General features: G+C 35.6%; 1 protein-coding gene across 1 annotated transcript in view; it reads right to left on the bottom strand.

Moving 5' to 3' along the window:
* LOC122807194 (aldehyde oxidase 1-like) overlaps positions 1–24,548 on the bottom strand; it is a 784,671-nt gene that overhangs the window by 297,796 nt on the left and 462,327 nt on the right. Inside the window, exons 20-21 of the mRNA XM_044078244.1 lie at positions 13,839–13,935; positions 5,639–5,763 (exon numbers count right to left, since the gene is read on the bottom strand). Coding sequence (XP_043934179.1) covers positions 5,639–5,763; positions 13,839–13,935 — 222 coding nt within the window. The remainder of the gene's footprint in view (positions 1–5,638; positions 5,764–13,838; positions 13,936–24,548) is intronic.

Raw genomic sequence — 24,548 nt, 5'->3', positions numbered from 1 at the left:
ATAAACCAATCCAGCACTCGAAAATAAAAATCAAACAGCCTTAGTAGGAAAAAGTTTATTAGGCTCGCCTACCCATCACAGACCGGTGACCGGTTTTGCTCAAAGCGTCATCAGTGTGAAACATCATCGGGCTAAGCCCGGATTTAAATATATGAAGCAAACTTCCAACTTACAGAATTTAAAGATACATACACACAAATCTGTCCCTATCGGTAATAACCAAATACATTACTGTATATTATGTTTACAATACTAGTATAAACACTTACATTCCAAAAAACAAATAGTCTCTCTAATAAGAACTACTTGTATTATATACCCTAACTAAAAAACAAATTGTGTTTTAATAAATAAATAAATAAATAAGTGAACCCTCCACCAAAAACTGCAACTGAGCCTATCCCTTGTCAAATGTAAAAAAGACAATAACAATTGATGATATTATTAAATGGTACCAAATATTTTATAACTTCCTTGCTGAATTATATGCTTCTATGTCTAACTGACCAACTTATGCTGTTAGCATATTTAGTGTGTATTATTTTTAACTATTATAATTCTGCATGGTTCAAATATAGTATTACCATTATTTATTAGTATATAATACTACCTAAATCTACAGTATAATGCCAAGGGTGGCTATATTATCATTCGTATATTACCAATGATCGTTCAGGCCAGGTTTAAATAATGCCCCCAAATTCACTATCCACCTGCGCTCTTTTTGAGTTAATATACAATGTTTGGTTATCTCATTTATATCCTGCATCACTACCATATCCAAACCTATGAAAACAAAATGTGCTGATGTATGAACCATTTTGTGTTTGTACAAAGCACTGCGAGATCTTTGGCACTTGATGTCACTAATGTGAAGAGCTATTCTCTGTTTAAATATACATGACATCTGTCCCACATAGAACGCTCCACACTGGCAAACAGCCATGTACACCACCCATGAACTACTGCATGTAATAAGATGTTTGATGTCAAACATCTTCTTGGTGTTGACAGATGTAAAAGATTTTGTTTTTGCCATCAACTTGCAATATTTGCATGTTCCACAATAGGTACTGCCCACTATATTTGTAAGTGGCTTGGATACTGCAGGTTTACCCTTTTTAAAGAAAGGGAAATACCGTCCTAAACTTTTACCCCTTCTATAACCAAAATGACATACTTCATCTACTAGATTGGTAAAAAAAAGTATCAGAATGCAAAACATGCCAATGTTTGGCCAAGACATTTTTAATACGAAAAGTATTACTACCATAAGTAGTTATAAATCTAACTCGCTGTGTCCTGTCATTCTGCTCATTGTCCACCAATAATGTTGGTCTATCCATTTGGTTAGCTACCCTGTGTGCATATTTAACACCACTGTTTTTATAGCCTCTGGTAATAAACCTACTTTCCAAGTCCAAAGCTTGTGTCTCATAAGTGTTATTCTGTGAGCAAATTCTTCTCACTCTCTGAAATTGAGATCCTGGAATATTATGGATTGTATGGGGGGATGACAACTGCTGGCATGCAAAAATGCATTTTTAGAAAATGATTTTCTATACAAATCAGTATTCAAAAATCCTTCTTTGGATTTACAAACCTTAATATCTAAATATTCCGCTTCCTGGTGATCAATACCCCTGTAAATTTGATACCATATGAATTTAGATTGAAATATTCTACAAATTTCTGCCACTCCAGCAGGTCACCCCCCCCCCCCACACACACACACACACACACAAAACCCAATAATCATCCAGGTATTTCCGCCACATGATGAGTTGTTTCTTAATGGTAACCAGGGCTATACATATGTATTGCACTTCCAGAAACCCCATAAACAGGTTAGCGTAAGTGGGGGCAAAAGTAGCCCCCATTGCTGTACCCCAAACCTGTAAGTACTACTGATTGTGAAACATAAAGGCATTATGTTCTAATACCAATCTAAGTAGATGAATTAAAAATTCTCTTTCCTGCTCACTATATAAGCCTGATTGCTCCATCCAAAATTCCACTGCTGTAATCCCACCTAAATGTGGAATGCTAGTGTATAACGATTGAACATCAAAGGTCCCCAAATAATCATTAACTGAAACTTGTACATCGTCCACTAGTGACAGGAATTGTTTAGTATCCCGAATCCTAGCTGTAATCAATACTAGGAGTCTTTTTAATTTATATTCGAGATATTCTGAAAGGGGTTCAGTCAATGAACCCCGACCCGCCACTATAGGACGCCCTGGTGGATTATCAAGTTTTTTGTGTATTTTGGGGACCATATAAAAATATTGTGAAACTGGAATGTCAACCTGAAGCTGTCCCTTTAAATTAGGGGTAATAATTCCTTGTTCTGTGGCTTCTTGTAAAAATTTGTCAATCATGGTTTTATGCTCAAATGTGGGGGATCATGACTCAATACTAAATAAAACTGTCTATCCGACAACTGCCGATGTGCCTCTTCTATATACTGTGCTTTGTCCCAAATCACAACAGCCGCACCCTTATCAGCACCCACTATCACTATATTCTGATTATTTGTTAGTATTTTGATTGCATCTTTTTCTGAAGTTGTCAAATTATCAAACCTAGAACAAAAGACACTAGATTGATTAAGATGCAAATCTTTTAATACTAATTGTTCAAATGTTTTAATGGTGCTATGATAAGGAGGCATAAACTGAAATTTTTTAAATTGAAAACCTCTTGGCTCAACTTTACTTGGAACCTGTTCTTTTTGTGCAAAAAAATATTTCAGATTAAGATTTCTACAAAAACTCTTGACATCATTAATAACATCATATTGAGACACAAAAAAAGAAGGAACAAAGCCCAAGCCTTTATTTAGCACACTGAGTTCACTAGGAGAGAAAGTGAATTTGGTTAGGTTAATGACTAGATTGTTAATGTCATTAACCTGGTTAACTCCATTTGTTAAATTAAAGTCTATTGTTGTTGCAGGCTGTCCTGGAACATTTTCGTTATAGACTCTTCTATGGTGTTTACGACCTGCCCTCCTAAAAGGGTCTTATATCTCTTAGAGGCTGGTGAAAAAGTATCCTGCACCTCACCTGCTTCTGGTTCGGTGTCTGTATTGGAAACATTGGAGGAAAATTCAGATGCACTAGATGGTATATCTTGCCTTCTCAAAATAGATTTTACTCGTTTCCTTTTAGGCCTGGGGACTTGTTTATCATCTGAAAACCTTACTCCACGTTTATGCTTTTTCCATGAATAAACAGTTGCCATTTTAAAGTCATTAACATTACATTGATATTTATTCATTTTTCTCTTTCACAATTCTTTATCATATTTTTCCATGACAAATTGTGTGTATAAATTTTGATAGTTTGAGGCAGCAACATGACATTTAGTGCGTTCATAACACTGTTCAAGTTTGGCCAAAAGATCCGGTAGTTGTTTCTCATAGTATTCCACAAGCAACTGCAGAAACATATTTGAGGCCGTTGTCTGTACAACACTCCACTTTTGTATAAATTCCCCATCATCACTACCCAGTCCTGGCTCCAAGTCTTCTCAGGACTATTTTTGCTGCTAAATAAGCTTTAAGAAGCTTACAATGCCAAAAGTACAAACGTACTTTTTTAGATAACTTAGTTAGTTGCCTAAACATTTCAGATAAATCCGTTTGTCCTGCCCCAACTTTATTATGTAAAATGTCCCGTTCTGTATGGACCACTGTGAAAAAAGCACAGTCATCCTTATCTGCCACTATATTTTCTAAATATGTCTGAAAATCCGTACCTGTCGCCATATTAATGCAGGTTCTTGTTTTTTTTCCACCACTTCTGGCCCAACCATAGCTGTAATGAATGTCACTGAACATATAATCACCACCAATAAATCCCCAGGCCCTCGCCGTCGATATATATATATATGTAGGTTTACTACTGAAACTAGGAAACTGCATCGGTCGACTGATCACAATGTCAACCCTAAATGCCGAATCTGTACTACTGAAAGAGCAGTCATTGAGAACATGAATACATCTACAGCCATAGTTCAATGTATTAGACACAGCAGGAGGTGACGACACTCACCCACGCTATGCACTTGAATGTACAGTTACACTCTATAGTCAACAGTACAGTTCTGCTACAATTCTGTAGGGGGGAAAGCCCCCTCTAACCCCCATGTGGGGGGCTGCACCCCCACACCCCCTGCAAATTATATATATCAACTCCAAAATTGCACTACAGTGAGGAAATGGGTTAATTCCCTCTTCTTCACTGAACTGCTATCTCCTCTCAGAATGACAAACTCAGAAACTTGAACTACACTACCCATTCACTGCATTCGCTGTAGTGTAGTCGATGTGCTCTGGTTTGGCATTCTGCCCATTGGAAAACTGCCTTTCAACAATGTCACACGACTGACTGTCATTCGGATACATGATAGCAAACATATATATATATATATATATATATATATATATATACATATATATATATATATATATATATATATATATATATATATATATATATATATATATATATATGTATATATAAAATTATATATACATGTGTGTGTTGGGGGGGGGGTTGTTATAATAAGTTGCTTCTATATGACCTGTGCTACTAGAAAGCCTCAACCTAAGTCACACTCACCACAGAACTGCATTAGAAACCTTCTGTCAGCTTTCAAAGCTGCAATACACTTTACATATTTACACAAGTAACAACTAAAAATAAAGTATCTAATAACTTTTAAAGCTTTAGACCGAAGATCTTCGTGCCAGTTGAGTGGCAACAGGTGATATGTTACAACTTTTTAAGCTGTTAGTGCACATTTAAACAGTTAACAATGCTAGGCTTTGTTTGTTTTGTTTGTGTTTTTTTACTAGTAGTTCATTGGGGGAATAAAACTCTGCATGTATTATAAAAAATGATTATTGGTTCTCTAGTCATAACCTCAGATTGTTATGTGATCTCAAAATGCTTTCCAAGGAACTCACTTCTCAAGCTTCGCTGTCAGGTTGAATTTCTTAGACTAGATTTCTTGACCACATGCCTATCACTTATAATTGTCAACCTGATCATAATCCAGTGTGTGAGCAGACTCATCTTCTGGTGCGGAACATCTTTCACATACAGACATATGTGTATGCTTTAAGCTAATATACAGATCACTAGCAACTTAACACTCAGCTACTATATGATAGCTAAATAAGTACTTATAAGTATTTATCTAATGATATAATGATGGGTTGACAGCTGTAGAAACTGAGACTACTGGGTGGTTAGAACATATTAATATTTCTCCCAAATGAAACAGAGCAATGGCATCAACTAAATCAGTATAACTGAAATATACATAAAAGCTATAAGAACAAAGTTGTAATAGTTGATATTGGTAGTTATTGACAAGATAATTAATGACATGTATAACTGAAATAAAACATCAACACTGTATAATAAGACATTCCCTTCAGAATGATGGTTTAAAATCCAAGTTGTCACAGGAGTGGGGCTTAATCTTTAGAAACCGTTTTTATGCAGTGTAAATCTCAAATGCTTATATTGTGATCTTTGTTGCTTTAACTTTGAAATTGAAAATAGCATTCTGAAATCTTATTAAATTAAGTCAAAGTAAAGAAGACAATACTGCACATTACCTGTGCAAGTGTGGGATGTTGCGCTGATACAAATACATCCATTTCATTGTTCTCTCCTTTTGGAATTACTGACATGCTGTGGGTTTCCATGTAGAAATGCTCCTGCCCACCAACATGCATTTGCCCTATATTTAAGAACAGATGGTACACTAAAAACATTTTTTACAGTTATTTCCTAAGAGCACCATAGTTAAGAAAATAAAAATGTTTGCAATAAAACGAAAATCAAGGGATATGCGCAATAAACACTGTATGTGTGTATATATATATATATATATATATATATATATATATATATATATATATATATACACACACACACACACACACACACACACACACACACACACGCACATATATATATCATATTTCATTTCCATAGTAGTCACAGAAATGCTCAATTATCAGCAATTATCAGGTTTTCAAGATTCTTCATAGGTTTACTTACAAAGGAGATAAAAAATTTGCATTTTTAGACAAAACAGGAAGAAATAGAAAACTTAAATAAAATGGTCTTTAAAACCATACTCACAGCTTTATAGAAAAGTTCATGATGCCTTCCTTTCTTTCAATGCAGCACATTATACACTGCCTGCTACCTCCAAGAGAAAGGCCAAAGCTGATTATGGTTATGAGTAGCATTACATTATACTTATTATCAGATACTTTGGATAGGTCCAAAAATAACAAACCAGCAATTCAGCTATGATCTAGATGAACGCAGGTGTATTTTGCAACATCCAGTAAAACAGTACCACTGTCACACATAGGTTTAAAACCATACTATAAGAGATAAAGTTGAATTTGCCTAAATGCTGACACAGTTGTGAGTGAATTCTAGAATGCCTCATAAAGGAAACAAGAGAGCAATGAGACAGCAGTTAGTTTATGCAGCGTTATGTACCAGTTCAATTTCCTTTTTCCACATTCTAAGGACAATGCCCTATTTGACAGATCTTTTAATAAATGTTTCAATTTGGTGAAAAAGAGCACTTGTGTCCAGTGACAGTGATCCTTGAAGTGATTTTCATTTGAAATAGATGGATACCCAGTCCCCTTAAATGTTTATTGTCTGTGCAACACTGTGATTTTTATTTTCAGAAATAAAATTATATTTCTCTATCTGCTACCCCCCCCCCCCTCACACACACACACATACACACACACACAAACACACACACTCCTTATTGGTATGCACTGTAGTCTAAGACTGTCAGCTTTTTATACAATTAAGTCAAGGTTTGTATTTTTCTTAAAACCAAGTAAAAACAGCTGGGAGATGTGAAAATCCATTTTCAAAACAAATACATTCAGTATCCTAATAGAATTTCTGTATTGTTGCAATTCTTTGTGTAACCATTTCAGCACAGACATGATTACATATAATACCTTTATCATAACAGAACTGTGGTCTTTGTTTTATTTTTTATTGGATATTTGTGATGAGCATAGACAATAAAGTAGCTATAATTTCTGTTTACAAGGGCTGGCTGTGGATGGAAATGACTGACTGCTGTCGTTTGCTCATTATTCTGTTTTTGCAGCACTGATGTGTAATTGTGTGAAGCAAGTTGATATACTTTACTGCTGCTGCTGTCTGAGTGACCCAGACTTGAAATATATTATTGTTATCATGGTCAAACATATGAGGTGCATACAACCAAAAAAGTGGTAATAAATGCTTGGTGGGGGACGAGGACTGTCTTTGTTTGAAAGACACTGATCCTCTTGTTGTTTACTCATTTTAAATAGTCATTAGACTGCCTTCGCAGGACTAGTGAGCATTTGTGTGAACTAAGCTGAAATACTGTATTTTGGTCACTGAGTGTTTGTGTGAAGCAATCTTGAAATCCATTACTTTGGCCATGTTTTTGTTTACCACATTCATGTTTGCACTATAAACAGTCAGCAATATGACTATAATTGCTGGACACAGAGGTTGTGTGTGTGAATGAAATGACAGATCATCCTGTTTGATTAAGCTAAACAGTCATTAGTCTATCTTTCTAGGCCTAGTGTGTGTTGTGGAAAGCAAGTTTTAATTCTTTACTCTAGCCATTTTTATCACAGTCAGACATCTGATCTGTATATAGTCAATAAAATAGTCTGTAATTGATGGATACAGAGGCTGCATGTGGATAAAAGGGACTTACTCCTACTATTGTTTGAGTAGTGTTAAGGATTTTTTATGGCAAGATCAGTGTCACAGAATATATTATATTTGCTGATATTGATATGAAACTATCATCCTATAGGTTAGGTTTGTGTATGTGCATATGCGCGTGTGTCTGTATGTGTCTGTGTTGTAGCATATGTAATAACAGGTTGGCCATAATTTCCTTCACTTTCCATTGCAGTCAGACATCTGTATTGTACACACTAAGAGACTAGCTATCTGTGGTGGCCTGGGCAGAATGTGTTTCAGCCTAGCTGATCCCTTGCACAGTGGAACAACAAGTAGTGTGGTCATCTCACAATGCTTGATTCTCTAACTTGAATTCTTGGCTGTGGTCCTCCCCATCTCTGTGTAAGTTTATTTGTTTTCCTCCACCACCTGAAATACATCTTGGATGTGAGCTAGCATTCCTTCAATTTACTTGTAGGTAAGCATGCACTGTGTGTGTGTGTGTGTGTGTGTGTGTGTGTGTGTGTGTGTGTGTGTGTGTGTGTGTGTGTGTGTGTGTGTGTGTGTGTGTGTGTATCTGTGTATGTGCATTTTGTAATAGACTTGGCTTGTCAGGGGCAGAGTCATTATATGTGCGTACATGTGTGTATGTGTGTGCGTGTGTGCATGTGGGTGCGTTTGTGAAAACATAATATCACCAAGACTTTATCTCTGGCAATATACAATATTGAGGGGTACATAACTAAATATTCTCGGTGACAATAAAAAAGAACAGTAAACAAGTCATTACTAATCAAAAAAAGGACATAAAATGCATCACACAACATTCGAGACCCTCAGTTCTTCTGGAGGCCAGACAGTTTCCTCACCCAAGGCAGTATAAATGGATTTGGTACATGCTTTGCAGAGTCCTCAGCCCTGGACCTCAAATAGTCTAAAAGTAGACTTGCTTAAGGGTGTGCATAGAAAGTCACTATATATTGTGTAGGGGCTGGGGACAGTGTAGTCATTTCTTTAATTTTCCTCACAATCAAACCTCAGAGGTATCCTCAAGTTTTGTATCATCTGTGAAGACTGGAGACAGTGTTGTCATTATTTGTTTAGTTTTCCTTACAGCTAAACCATAGAGGTGTGTGCAGAAGGTTATAGTTAATGTGGGTACTGGAGACATTGTGGACAATATTTCTTTAACGTTCCTCAAAATCTAACCTCAGAGATGTGTACAGAAAGAAAGTCACTATAGCTTGTCTAGGGACAGTGTAGAAGCAACAAATTAAAACAGAATACCACGGTCATTATTTTTTTCACTTTTATCACTATCACACATCAGATGTGCATATAGTTGACTGTCTTTTGGGGGTAGGAGTATGCAGGCATTCTTCTTATATATACATCTGACAGCAACAAGTTAAAATATGATACTGTGTTGTATTTGCTCTTTCAATTTCAATGTAATATGAAATTAGAGGGGTACACAGAAAGTGACTAGTCTTTTTGGGATGGGATGGGATGGGAGCCATGCTGTCTATATGGATGACAACAAGTTGAAATATATAACTGTAGCCATCTGCTCCTTCATTCCATCCAAGTGTAACACCAGATGGATACATGGAATGTGAGTATCTCTTTTGGAGGATAGGGAGACAGAACGTCTTTCAGATATGATTTATGTGTCGTGACAAGCATTTGTCTTCACAGTTTATTAGGAATGACTACGTGTCAACTCTGAACATTAATTACTTCATTAATTACCTAGTAATTGCTTACTTAGAATATATGACTGAGCCATGACAGACCCCTATTCAGCAGGGCCTTGGGGAGAAAAATGCCAGATGCAACACACTACAATACAAAGAAAGGCAATTTATGGCAAAACAGCAAATGTTAACTATTGCATACAAGATACAAAAAGTAGTACATAAAGAAAGAAAACAAAAGAGACAGATCCTGGAAATGAGTATATTCCACAGAGTTACATTTCAGTTTTACTGTAGCTATAATAAATGGTAAGAACTTCCATTAGGTTAACAAACAGGTGCAACAGAATGTGAAGGGTACTACTGTGGGTAAGCTAATGGGTCTTCTGATAAAACCCCAGAATCGTATATTATGAAGGAAGACTAAAGATGCACTACAAATAAAGGAGAAATGGACAGCAATGCAGCACCATTTAACGAGGAGAAAAGTGCCGCTCAGCCTTGGACACAATTTACTTCTTCCTTAAAAGAAAGAAATAAGACTGAATTTCTTACCTTAGTGATGTTTTTTGTTGAGATCATCAATGGATCAAAAGGTTGGGGAAAAGAGTTCTAAAATGTACCTCAGAGCATCTAGAACCTCATGGCTTCGGGGCCCTCAGACGACCACCTTGAATCAGGTTATTTCCCCTGTAGGTTTTCCACTGCAGTTTTGCTCAGGTAAAATGTATTGAAAGGATGCAGAAAAAAGTAAAAGCACAAGACTGAATTTCGTTCCTAGTCATGATTTTGTTCAGGCTCATTGGATTAAAAAGCTGGAGGAAGACGCTGTAAAATGCATATCAGAGCATCTAGAACCTCATTGCTACTGTAGGGTCAGTGACCCCAAGACCCCAGCTTAATTCAGTTATTACAATGAAGTCCTGGGCAGAGTATATTGAAATGAAGCACCAAAATGCTATAAAGCAAGTAAAATGTAAGAAAACAATAAAAAGGTAATCTGTGTTTTGTGTGTGTGTGTGTGTGTGTGTGTGTGTGTATGTGTGTGTGTGTGTGTATGTCTCTCTCTCTCTCTATATATATATAGATATATATATATGTATATATAGAGAGATAGATAGATATATATATATATATATATATATATATATATATATCTAGAGAGAGAGAGAGACAGATAGAGGCACACACACACACATATGTATTATATATATATATATACATATATATACATATATATATATATATATATATAAAAAGTTTACACACCCCTATTAAAATGCCAGGTTTTTGTGATATATAAAAAATGAGAGCACAATAAATCATTTCAAAACTTTTCCCACCTTTAATGTGACCTATAACCTGTACAATTCAATTCAAAAACAAACAAATCTGTTAGGGGAAAAAATATAAAAAATAAAAAATGTACAATAAGCTGGTTGCATAAATATGCACACCCTTAAACTAATATTTTGTTGAAGCACCATTTGATTTAAATTACAGCATTCGGTCTTTTGGGTAGGAGTCTTTCAGCATGGCACATCGACTTGGCAATATTTGCCCACTCTTCCTTGCAAAAGCACTCCATATCTGTCAGATTGCGATGGCATCTATTGTGGACATCCCTATTCAGCTCACCCCACAGATTTTCTATTGGATTTAGGTCTGGGCTCTGGCTGGGCCATTCCAAAAGTTAAATTTTCTTGTGGTGAAGCCATTCTTTTGTTGATTTGGATGTATGCTTGGGGTCATTGCCATGTTGAAATGTGAAATTTCTCTTCATCTTCAGCTTTCTATCAGACACCTGAAGGTTTTGGGCCAAAAGTGACTGGTATTTGGAATTGTTCATAATTCCCTTCACCTTGACTAAATCCCCAGGTCCAGCTGAAGAAATGCAACCCCAAAACATGATCCTGCCACCACTATGCTTCACCGTGGGGATGGTGTTCATTTGGTGATGCAAAGTGTTGTTTTTGCACCAAATGTACTTTTTGGAATTGTGGCCAAAAAGTTCAACCTTGATTTCATCAGACCATGTGAAACTTGATGCATTGTTTTGCAAATTTTAGCCTGGTTTGGATGTTTTTCTGTGTAAGAAAAGGCTTCTGTCTTGCAACCCTACCCCACAGCCCAGACATATGGAGAATATGGGAGATTGCTGTCACACGTAGTACACAACCAGTACTTGCCAGAAATTCCTTCAACTCCTTCAGTGTTGCTGTAGGTCTCTTGGCAACCTCCATGACCAGTTTTCATCTTGTCTTTTCATCAATTTTGTAGGGACATCCAGTTCATTGCAACATCACTGTTGCCCCATATTTTCTCCACTTTTTGATGACTGTCTTCACTGTATTCCATGGTATATCCAATGCTGTGGAACTTTTTTGTACCCTTCTACTGACTGATACCTTTCAACAATGAAATCCCTCTGATGCTTTGTAAGCTCACTGCGAACCATGGCTTTTCTTGTAGCAGACAACTGACTAAATGTCAGGAAAGTCCTATTAATACAGCTGAACATTATTTGGGGTTAATCAGAGTCTCTTTAATTGATGGCAGGTGTGTACACAAGAAAACTGAATGCTGTAATTAAATGAAAAGGTGCTTCAACAAAGTATTAGTTTAAGGGTGTGCACACTTATGCAATCAGCTTATTGTACGTTTTTTATTTTTTTATATTTTTTCCTCTAACAGATTTGTTTGAATCGTACAGGTTATAGGTGAAATTAAAGGTGGGAAAAGTTTTGAAATGATTTATTGTGGTCTCATGTTTTTATATAACAAAAACCTGGCATTTTAACAGGGTTTATATCCACTGTATATATCACACACACGCGCACGCGCACACACACACACACACACACACACACACACACACACACACACACACACACACACACACACACACACACACACACACACACACACACACACACACACACACACACACACACACACACACACACACACCTCCTGCTCCTCTGTATTCCAGTTATCCCATGATGTTAAAGTTTTGATCTGAAGTACTCGGTCCTGAAGGAGTAAAATATGGTTTTATGACCAGGTGGAACCTTGGAACCCATTGTCTTCTTATCCATCCTATGTCTTATCCATTTTTCCGAGAGCTTCTCACTGGTATAAACTCCCTTTCAGCAACTGCCAATGCCACAAAATAAATTCAGTGAAAGCCACTTCCAGCACCAATGGATTTTGCCCTTTACTCACTGCTGTCACTATATTTAAAAGTATGGGGAGTGTGGAGGTAATTTCCCACATGTGGGAATGCAGGGAGCTTGAGCTGTTGTCCTCTGAAAGTGTATTTCATTTAGCCATTTAATGGTTTTGTCACTCACTCAAAGATCTCTTTTCTCTTTAGTTAATTTTCTTAACAGTGAAATTCCCCAGTCCCCACACTTTCTGTAGCATCCTGTTCCTTTTTCATCTATCCACTAGGCAAGACAAATTTTCCCTGTATAAGTCTTCTTTCTTCATTTTTCTTAATTTTTACAATGCTTATGAGTGTTTTCTGTAAATCTGTAGTATTTTTCATATCTTTCCATGTATGATCCCTGTACTAGACAGAGAATTCCATATGAGAACGGAACAGTTAGTTCACTGAGTAGGACAATTATCATTCTGTATGGTCTGGTGAATCTATACAAGTATTGCAGCTCATATCTAGCAGCTGGCTATTCATTCCTGCTCCTGTATTTTCCAGTTATCCCATGATGTTAAAGTTTTGATCTGAGTGTAAGCACTGCTACATGTACCTGAGCATCTTTTCAACTCTTGCTTTTGCTTTTCTGCTTTCTTCTTATGTTTCTATGCTGTAGTTTAATCTATCATTATGACTTTTTTCACTCTGGGACTTTAATATGTGCTCCCATCCTAAGCCAGTTAGTCCCCAGGTATAGGATCTTCCATTTTCCACATTGACCTTTGGCTGCCATCTGTTGGACCATGCAAATAGCTTCCTCATGTCTTCCTTTAAGATTTTCCTATCACTCCCATATTTGCTCCTATTTTTATGTCATCTGAAAAGAAGCCATTCCTGTTATCTAGTGGTCATATGATGTTGCATCTGTAAGCTCTATGTATCTATTATGAATGTATGGTAGCCTAATACCATTGTGTAAATTTTCCATCTCAGTGAAAACAAAGCTGAACAAGTTATGAACTGTAAGTGTTTAAGTCAAAATCACTGGAACACTGATGCATTACTCTACTGCTAAGAGGAGTATTTTTCAACAAATAATTACTTATCTCTACAGAAGTCAAAATGAAATGTGAACAGGATTAGTCTCATAATATATACTATAAAATCATTTCTGCTCCACATATGTGCCACACTGAAATATTAGCTTAAGTGCATAGTTACCTTGGAAGATATGATCAGCTGTTTTAAATGCTTCATCTACATTTCCTTTTTCTAGTTTACTCATTGGACTGAGGAATGATTTCTGCTGTACAGCATCCTAGAATGAAACCACATATTTTATCTCATTTGAATGTAAACATGCCTGAAGATATACATTTATCACTATGGCTCATGCAAAGTTCTGTACGTAATAGGTAAGCTCCATTATACAAATGCATTTGACATTATAAAAAATGTTTTTAGATATTATGAGTGGCCAAGTAAAATGCAGGATTAAGACATGAAGAATGGAAATGCCCTGTCCTACTAAAACATTTGAAAAACTGGACCAAGTGATCCTTTTTAGGCAGCCTGTTTCTCATGTTATGTAATACATATGAGACACATTCTTACAGAAGGAATAACATTCTAAATCCGTATTGTTCTTTTAAATTCATTAACAGTTTTTGCATGTCTTTCAAACTTGCATACAACAGCATTTACTTTAATCATGCTTAGTTTAGTAAGCACTTTTAGACAGAAGTTAATATGCCAGTTCTCTTTTAGTGCACCTATAAGACTGTCATAACAGAGCAGTCATGCTAACATTTGAATAAGCTTTGAAACATGACAACAGTGGACATGGCACTTCAATAATCCTTGTCACAGCACATCAGTAACCCTGTTTCTAAAATCTTGAATGGAAAGGAGTGACAAAGAAATAAGTCTGGAAACATAACACTGCTGATGGTCATGAAATAATCCTTGACAAAGGAATACCATGGCAATACACTTGGAATAATCCTGGTGTACGAGGCTCAACAGCACTAATGTGAACTGATCGCACTTCATTTGAGGACAGATATTGACATCCAAGTGAAGAGCTGTAACAGTCAAATACATGTTGTTGCTGGGGAGTAACTATGTTCTTGTTGTGCAAAAAATATATAAAGCCAGACATCAAGCTGTGCACCTTCTGCTCAGACATGGCTAGCATTCTATCAATGCACATAAGTTAGCATGCAGGGATAGGAATTTCTGTCTTTTCTACAGGCAGCTGCAGACACTTGAAGAAACTTCTCTAGGTAGCATGTGACATCACAGTAATGCTGGCTCCTGTATCAGTCTTTATTTATCCTTTGTTGACTGTGTTAGTCCCACTAGGCTAGTAGGCTCTTTTCAGGGAAGACTCAAGGCAGCATTTATACTACTACTACGTGAAGTTTGGCCAGGGCACTGGGGAAGTTCCTCTACTCTTTCCAAGTACATGGGGATGCTATTACTGTTACACTTCTGGTTTCCATTCTGAGCTCATAAACAGCTCATAGAAACTGGGATGGTGAGCATCAGAAGTAAGAGGACAATTTGCAGTAGGTAGTGGAATCTGAAAGTTGTCAGTGATTTAAGAAGAATGAAGCTGAAGGATCAGTCAAATTACTGAGACAGCAGGAGAAGGTGAAGTGAAGGAGGATGGTGAAAAGATTATCGAACCTTCACAAGATTCTGAGTACATGTGTCAAAAAGATCTATTTTCTGTGTCAAGATCAGAATGTGTGGCTACAACCCTCCAGTCGGGGGGGGGGGGGGTTGTGGGATGTATACCTAAGGGAAATAATAAATCAGAGTGAACAAGAAATTGAAGTGGCAGTGTCTTGGGGAGAATTCAGGAAGAGGAGGTGAGAGAAATTACAAAAAAGAAAAAAATATATATGCAAGAATGGTGAAAGAAGGCAGGAAGCAAGTAAGAGATGGAGAAGGAGAAAAAGAGATCATGAAGAAGAAATTTGCTGTACAACTCAGCAGTAATGAAGAGAAAGAACTTCAAAGGTATAAGGTACGGGATGCAGTTACTGCAGCTTTGGGACTATCACCTAAAGAGGTAAGAGCTTTTATTCATCTTAATAAAGAGAATTTCTGTGACATTTTGTTTGAGACAGGACAAAATATGGAATGTTCTTAGAGAGGTTTGAAAAAAACAAAAATACTCTAGTTAGTGGAACTCTTATGTAGTGCAGACTTTTAGCAGAGAGACAAAAAAAGGATTCCTGTGAAATTTTGAACTCAGATGGATAAAGCAGTATTGAAGAACTGTTTAAAGACTGTATGTAAGGAAGTTTTGGATACTATGAAAATATATGATGATATACGTGTATGGACCGGGGGCTGGGATTGTGGAATAATTTTGAAAATGGAAAATGACAAGATTGTACATATTCCAAGTATAATAAATGCTGAAGGTAATAGAGGCCAGCCAATTTTTTTTTAAATGACCCTTATGAACATCAGGTGTTTAGTCAAGCACTCTGCTTGTGCTATGCTGACAAGGTCATAACAAGGCTGAAATATGCATATCAATAGCTAGTGGGGTTTGGCTTTATTGGCCTGAAATTGTCCATTAAAAGACTTCAAACTTAAAAGTCATGGGCAATCAGAATCGCCATATAGCTGAAACACCTGATGTTCATAAGGGTCATTTACATATATCCCATGTGCCTCTGTTACAGGAGGCTTGGGAGGTCACACATTGGAAGCTGTAGCTTGGCTGGAGTTTTCATTTAGTTTTTGGTGATTGGTTTTTCATTGTGACCTTCTCACTCTTTGTTTTAATTTGTTAGTTGGGATATTTTGCAGTCAACCCAATGATAATGGACATCAGCTGGGTATAACAACCCTGTGTTTCTTATGCTTATTTTTTAAATTTTGGAATTTGTAGCAATTAATATGAATATAATATTAATCGGAGATTGTAAAATTGTGATTTGAGACAAAAAAGAAGAAAGAAACAATGTTATGAAAATGGAAGAAAATAAGGAGCTTATCAGATTGGGGAAAGCAATAAAAAGAATAAATTTTAATTATGGAATGAAAATGGAAAAAAAGTATGTGTTTACAGAAAGATCACATTTCTCCTAGACTGTGTTATAACAAATGATCTGAGTGGTTGCTAGCTTTGAAAGAAAAATATAAAGAATACTTTTAGAATGACAGTCAGATGTAAGAAAAAACGAAAAAAATAACTATAAAACAATGTGTATGGATGCCTTAAAGGATTTGGAAAGGAACAATAGAAAATATTATGTGATAGAATGGAGAATTTATGAAACAAATCAAGGGAAAATCAAATAAATGAAGTTTGGCAGCAAACTAAGTTGTCCCGGGACATCTTCATGGGGGGGGGGGTAGGTTAATATTAGGGGGAATTAAGTAGGTTGGGGAATTGAAAGGGTTAAGTGGAGACAGGAATGGTTGGGAGGAAATGAGATAATGATGGGGAGGGGCTTAGGAGGTTTAGGCTAGTGTAGTTGGGGCAAGCAATCACATTTAGCGTGAACTTGATAGGATCATAGGAAGCATTGCTTCAGTTATGGCTGCTTTGTTACAGAGGGAGTGTTGATGGTACATTCTTTCTCGAGTTGGCAGGATAGGTTGCCCTTGAAGATGTCTTGGAATGGGTTATGTATTTTGGATGTTTTACATGTCTTTTTCTTTCTTGCAGATGGGGTCTTGGAATGCTGTGCCTGTAGCTAGAATAGGTGGGTATAAGGTGGAGCTTTCTCGTTCCTATTAGAGGGTTTAATTTTGTCCTTTTCTTTGTAGATGATGGTGTGCCGAGTTCCACTGGTGAGATACAGTGAGTTTGCAGACAATCATGCTTTGGTGTCGATTAAGTGGTGGGGTCATTGGATGGGCATTTTCTGGATGCTGCTGTTGTAATTTGGAATAGGTGGGTATAAGGTGGAACCATCTCTTTACAGGTTAGAGGATTTACTTTTTGTCCTTTTCTTTGCAGGTGGTGGTGTCATGGGTACCAGTGGTGGTGCCACATGGTGGTGTCATGGGTACCAGTGGTGGCACCACACAGTGAGTTCGCAGAAGAGGGAGGCAGTGGCGAGTGAGGAGGTTACACATGATGAGCTCAATTGGGCAACAGTTACTGGCTGAAGTAAGTATATTTGAAAGTTGAGTTTGGTAGAGGATTTACATGGCTAGCCAGAGAAGGACAGGCATTTGAGTTGATTTCAAGTTTAATTGGTAGTACCATCAGTACGGTAGATCAATGTTGGAAATTTGTTCCCACTAAAGGGAGCATTAGCCATTTACCCATAGGTAAGAGTTTAGAATTCTGTAGTGGGCTTGATGAGGTTACAAGTAATTTATTTTATGTAATGTTCATTAAGGCACGTTGCTGTGGGTGGGGTGGAGTCTTAGAATCATAGGGCATTATTACACAATCGGCTTTGGGGTGATTACAAGCTAGACAACATCTGGCTTCATTTCTGTGGGTAGCATTTATTATGTGTGGTAGGTAGCCAAGATCAATTTTATTTCTACATGCTGCTGCTATTGTCTTTCTTGGGACAGGGGTAGAACCCTAGGGTGAGTTTAGTCACCCATCCATTTGTTTGGTAGTGGGATAAGGAGGTATTGTTATCGTATATACAAGGCAGTGTTTTGTTTCAAACACAGGTTTTTGGGGAGGTAGGCATTTCTGAAGTTGCATGGCAACTACTTTAATATTTAAGGTGGTTACTTTGGTAGGGGCTAATAAGTTGGTGTGTTTCACTGTGGAGGTTACCTTTGAGTTATTTCACCGAGATGTTCTTTGGGGTAGACAGATAGTGTTGTGTGTGGTTTTAGAAACTGGGTGTTGTTACAGGGGAGTTAGAAGGTTTAAAGGAAGCTTGGTTTAAAGGAAGCTTGGTTTAAAGGAAGCTTGGTTGCAGGATAAAGCAGCTGTAAGACAAGGGGGACTGGTTTTCTGCCAGCTAGGGTAGGACATTAAAGTCAGAGTTAGACTGTTTCCTATGGTAATGGAGTTGTTGCACATAAAGAATTGGGTAGTGGGTGGGATAAGGTGATATGTTACGGTTAACAGGGTTTTGGGTGTGAGATTTGCTACTAGTTGTTTGACTGGGTGCCGTCTTGAGTTCAAGGGGTTATAATTTGTGGTTTTGTTGTGGCTTTGGGCTGTCAATGCATTCAGGTTGAGCCATTCAGCTTTGAAGGCAATGGGCTAAAAGGGTATGTGTCCTTTTGTTGTGGATGTTCCGGTGTTACAATGGGGTCACGGTAATCCTACTTTATTTAGTTTCATTAGGGTGTGTTTCATTGGCATGGCAAAGGGGTTTATGATGGGATTTTGAGGTGCTTTACAGATGATGGGTACTTCAAATCATGTTTGGCTTGACCCTTCCCTTTATGGGAAGTGGATTGGCTTGACTCTTCCCTTTATGGGAAGTGGATTGAACAATTTTGGATAGAAGGGAGGTGGAACAGCCTGGTCAGGCTGGTTGATGGAGAAGAGGGATAGGCTTTCCCTCTTCTGTTCCCCCTCTGATGTATGGATGTTCATTTCAAGGATATGGGGAAAGGAAATGAGTAGTTGGAGGAAGCTTGCTGAATAGATAATCAAGATGAGGTAAGGATGGTGCTTATTTGGTGGAAGGTAATTCAATGGATGGTGTATGAAGTGAGTTGGGGACGCTGCTTCACAAGTAAAGTAAGCAAGCAGAGGTATGGACCCAGCTTTTTGGGCAGGGTGAGAGGTGAGTAGGTACGCTGCCCTGATTAACATTACAATGAATGGTGTATGAAGTGAGATGGGACGCTGCTTCATAAGTAAAGTAAGTGAGTAGAGGTATGGACGTTGCTTACTGGGGCAGGGTGAGTAGGTACACTGCCCTGATTAACTTTACAAGGATGTTATGCTGTATTTAGAATCATATCATGAATATTTGTAATTAATAAAGTTAATGATTAAAGCTATGTTATGGAAATTTAATAAAGGTCATCAAATGTCATTTGGTGTGATGTGCATTACTGAAGGGGACCAGGACAATTATTATTTAAGCAAAGATATTATTTACAAGGTAAAAAAGTAGAGGTATTGGCTTATTTGAGTACCATAGTTAAAGATAAGACTGGTATAATGAGAGAAATTAAAGATGGTAGAGTAGAGTAGAGTTAAGATCTCAGGAACAAATCATGAATATCTTATTACATTTTGGAAAGAAAATGTTTCAAGATGAGAAGAAAGTGCAAAAAAGAAAAAAAAGAACAACATGTTAAAATTGACAGAACAAGAAAATAAGGAATTGAAAAATGAGATTTCCTTAAACAAATCAGATAAAGTGCTTAGACAAGTTAATTTACAGTTTCAGGAAAAGATGGAATAGAATACCAATTTTATAAGAATTTTATAGATTGTTAAAACAAAAAAATCTCATTCCAATGAAGGACAATGCCAGACCTGAACTAAAGAAATAAAAAAATTTATTGAGCGCTTTCATCTGCTTATATCTCTTGAAGTCATCAGAATATCATTTTATACAATTAACCTCACACAAAGTCATGTGATCTCTAAAAACCTGTACAAACCAATCAAGACATTTCCAACTTTAAAGTTGTTCAACACACTAAACCATTTACTAATTAAATAATTATATCAAAATAAAATGGTGTTTTTGATAAATATAATACAGTATACAAAACAAAATGTTGTACCGATACTATAAAATACAAAACTCTCATCATTTACAATAAATAGACCAATTAAGTAAATAGTAAACCATAGGATAAAAGTCCCGTTGCCAAGAAAACAGCAAGCAATATATTTTATTGTTGATTATTTATAATAAATACCTATAAAACAAATCAGATAACAGAATGTTCAAACTATATATGAATGCAGCCTTAATACACTTGCTAATGAAATGTGATCATTGAGACCCGGGGGTGCTTTGGCATTTAATCTTATTTGCCAAAAAAACTCTTTAAATTCAATCACGTCAGTCTATGGACCACCCCTAGAATCCCTTTTCACTCGATATTATGTAGCAACTATGTTTTATTTCAGGGACAGTATTTCTTGCAACAAAAGGGACTGGCAATGGGGTCTGCATGCACCCCTATATTCACCAATGTTATCATACTTCAATGGGAAAATACATTTCTTTTCAACTTGCCATCTCCAAAACCATGGAACCTCTACCTATGTTACCTTGATGATATTTTTTGATTTGGAATAAAAGAGCTTCAGAGATAGTTTTATAGCTTACCTCAACAGTACTAGATCATTTGTGAGGTTTACATATAATTATAATGCCACAAAAATCAACTATCTAGATGTGGAAATTAATAAGGATCTGATAAATAGAAGATTAACTAGCAACATTTATAGAAAGCCTACATATTGAAACAGTTTGTTACATTTTTCTAGTTCCCATCCTGAGCACCTGAAGACAGGAATTCTAGAAGGACAATTCATAAGGTTAGCCAGGATGGTATCCTAAGATTTGGATTTTAACATGGAATGGAATGTGCTTATGGATATGTTTTCATTCTAGAAGTTATCCAATGCACCTTCTTAATAAGGTTAGAGATGAAATCATGTTAAAAAGGCAGCAAGGGCTTTTTTATCCTTTACTGAGGTCAGATAAAACAGCTCAGAAGGCCTCAGAATTGCCAGATTCCTCTAGGAAAAATTATGCTTATTCCTTTGTAACAAAATATAGTATTGATCACAGATTTATTTTTGATATGCTAAAAAAGAATGGGCACATTTTTACATGTTTTGAAGGTGTCACTGATTTGTTAGGTGACAAAAAAGCATTGTTTACAAAATAGGAAGGACATGTAAAAACTTATTAGAGGGTGTTTTTTATTTTTTTGACAAGGTTTCAAAATTAGGGACATTTCCATGTTAGAAATGCTCTTATTGTAGGTTTATTATGACAGTGAGCAGCTTTTATTTTAAACATATTAATTATATGTTTACTGCCAAAAACAGACTCAAAGTGAAAGCTTAGTTTATCTTGTGGTATGTTCAAGCTGTAATCATTTTTATATAGGTCAAACTACACAAAAGTTAGTAGACAGAATTAGAGAACACATCTTGGCCATAAAGAAAAAAGGATAATACAAATGCATTAGCTAGGCATTCACATTTATGCACATATTTTAGAAAATTTCAGTTTTTAGTTATTGAACAAGTAGATAGAAATTTGTAGTATGATTTAATTCTTATTTAGAATTTCTAGGATTAAAATGGCAAGTGTTCCTGAGAGCAGATTTTACTCAAGGAATAAATGACAAAGTGTCTGTAAAAAGCCTTTTGAAGTACAAGCATATTTAGTAGCACAGATATAGTTAATATTACTGATTTTTATTATAATTTTTATTTACTAAATGTATAATAATATACAAGTTTTTTAAGGAGGAAAAAGCTGTCTCTTTAATAAGAAATTGTTCTGAAATAATTGATTTTCTTATTTGATTGGATGAGTGAAGTGACATCATTCATTATTTTATATTTAAATAAGATGTGGGTAATGTTTGAATTATTCTGAAGAAGTTCTAAATATTAAAAGAAAAAAAGCACTTAATCACTCTCTTTTCTTTTGTGCCTTGAGTTCACACAGTTTTGGTTACTAGTTGTCAGTTTGCTCATTTTTTTCCATTTTCCTGGTGTTTAATAAAATTTAGTGTTGATCACAGATTTATTTCTGATATACTAAAAAAGAACTGGCAAATTTTTATGTGTTTTGAAGGTGTCACCAACTTGTTAGGTGACAAACCACACATTGTTTACAAAAGAGGAAGGACATTTAAAACTTATTTGGGAGCATTTTTTTTTTTGACAAATTTATTTAAAAGGACAAGGCAGGCACATATAAATATGGTTTCTGCAAGCAGTATAAGTATATAATTAACCATGACAGTGATAAAATCGACAATCATACCATCAGACAAAGACATAAAGGTTACTTTACATGTAACTCCACTGGGGTTGTATACGCAGTCATATGTAACTCTTGCACAAGTTATTATAGCATAAAAATACAGAGGAAACTTAAAGATAGAATTTATGAACATTTATTACACATTAAGAATAAGAAATATGAAAAATGCACTATTTAAACATCTCATAAAGTTTCCTTTAAACAGTTTTCAGTTCGTAGTATTAGAAGAAGTGAAAAGGGATCCTAAGGGTGGTTCATGGAATGACTTGATTGAATTTAAAGAGCTTTGTTGGCAAATAAGATTAAATGCTCAAGCACTCCCTGATCTCAATGATCACATTTCAATAGCAAGTGTATTAAAGCTGTGTTCATATATAATTTAAACACTCTGTTAGCTGATTTGTTTTATATTTATTATAAAGGATGATAGTTTTATATTCTTTAGTATTGGTGCAACATTTTTGTTTTTGTATAATGTATTATATTTATCAAAAACATTTTATTTTGATATAACTATTTAATTAGTAAATGGTTGTGTGTGTGTTGAACAACTTTAAAGTTGGAAATGTTTTGATTGTTTTTTACAGGTTTTTAGAGATCACGTGACTTTGTGGGAGTGATTTAAACTTGTTTAATTGAATAAAATGATGTGCTGATGAAGTCAAAAGATATAAGCAGATGAAAGCCCTCAATAAATGTATATTTTTATTTCTTTAGTTCGGGTTTGGCATTGTCCTTCATTGGAATGGGATTTTTTGTTTTAACAATTTTATAGACTGGCAGAAAAAATACTTCTTTAAAGTTATGAGTGGTTAAATGAAGGTTTTATGTATAAATATTTAAGCAGTGGTATACTTAAATTTGGTATGGAAAAAGGAAGATAAAAATAAAAATGAAAATTGGAAACCTATAATATTGAACAATATGGATTATACATTTTTATGAAAATAATTCAGAAGAGAATGGAAAGTAAAATGAAAAGTATTATGCAAGATAGCATTGATAGTTTAAAGGGAAAGAAATGTCAGAAATTATTACACATAGTATGTGAAATTGTGGATGATATTGTAGACAGGACTGATGAGACCAAGATCCTAATAGGAGATTTAAACAAAGCTCTTGACACATTGTAATGTGAACTTTGTGCACAATTATGGAAAAGTATAACACTGGTATGAAAAGTAAGAATGCATGCTATTATGTATATAATAAAATTAAAGTAAGGATTTTAGTGAATAGATGGTTAAGCAAAGAAATAGATATAAAGAACCGCATATGAAAGGGATGTCCTATGAGTAGCATGTTATTTGCATTAGTTATGAATGTATTAGTCAGAGATGTAATTTGCAAATGAGAGGTGCTACTTATATAATGAATGAAAGGATACAAAATTCCAGTCATGTTTACTAATGCAGATAATATTATATTGATTACTAAAAATAAAGTTTGGATAAAAGAAGTTATATGTAACATACAACAATGTTTAGATATAATAGGCTTGATTTTAAATAAAGAAAAAAGTAAAGGACTAGGTGATACAGTAAAGAAAAGAGGAGTACCTTTCTCACTGAAAAAATGTCTGTGTTAGGAATAAGATTTGAGGGTAAAAGTCTAGGTGAGGAAAAAAGGACTAGGATACTAGATGAAATAAAGTAAATTTGGTGTTTTTGGAAAACATGCAAGCTAATTAATAAAAAGGTTTATTTGACTAATTTGGTTATACTGGGAAAGACTGCATATTTAGATAGTGTCTATATGTTGCCAGTAATCTATGAAAAAGAAATACTACAAGATTTTTTTCTTTATATGAGGTTCAAGATTGAATCCAGTGAAAAGAGAAGTCTTATGCATGGAAAAGGTAGATGGAGGTTTAGAATTAATAAACCCAATTGTTTATGTTGCTTCTTTGAATTTGTATAAAGTTTTGTTTTGGATAAATGATAAAAATGAACAGTTAGTAGCAAATGTATTAAACTACAAATATAAATAG

This window comes from Protopterus annectens, chromosome 7.part0 (assembly GCF_019279795.1).
Source record: "Protopterus annectens isolate FY-2018-M chromosome 7.part0, PAN1.0, whole genome shotgun sequence".
Classification (NCBI taxonomy): Eukaryota; Metazoa; Chordata; order Ceratodontiformes; family Protopteridae; genus Protopterus; species Protopterus annectens.
Note: the sequence above shows the minus strand (reverse complement) of the source record. Positions and strands in the feature narration are given on the sequence as shown.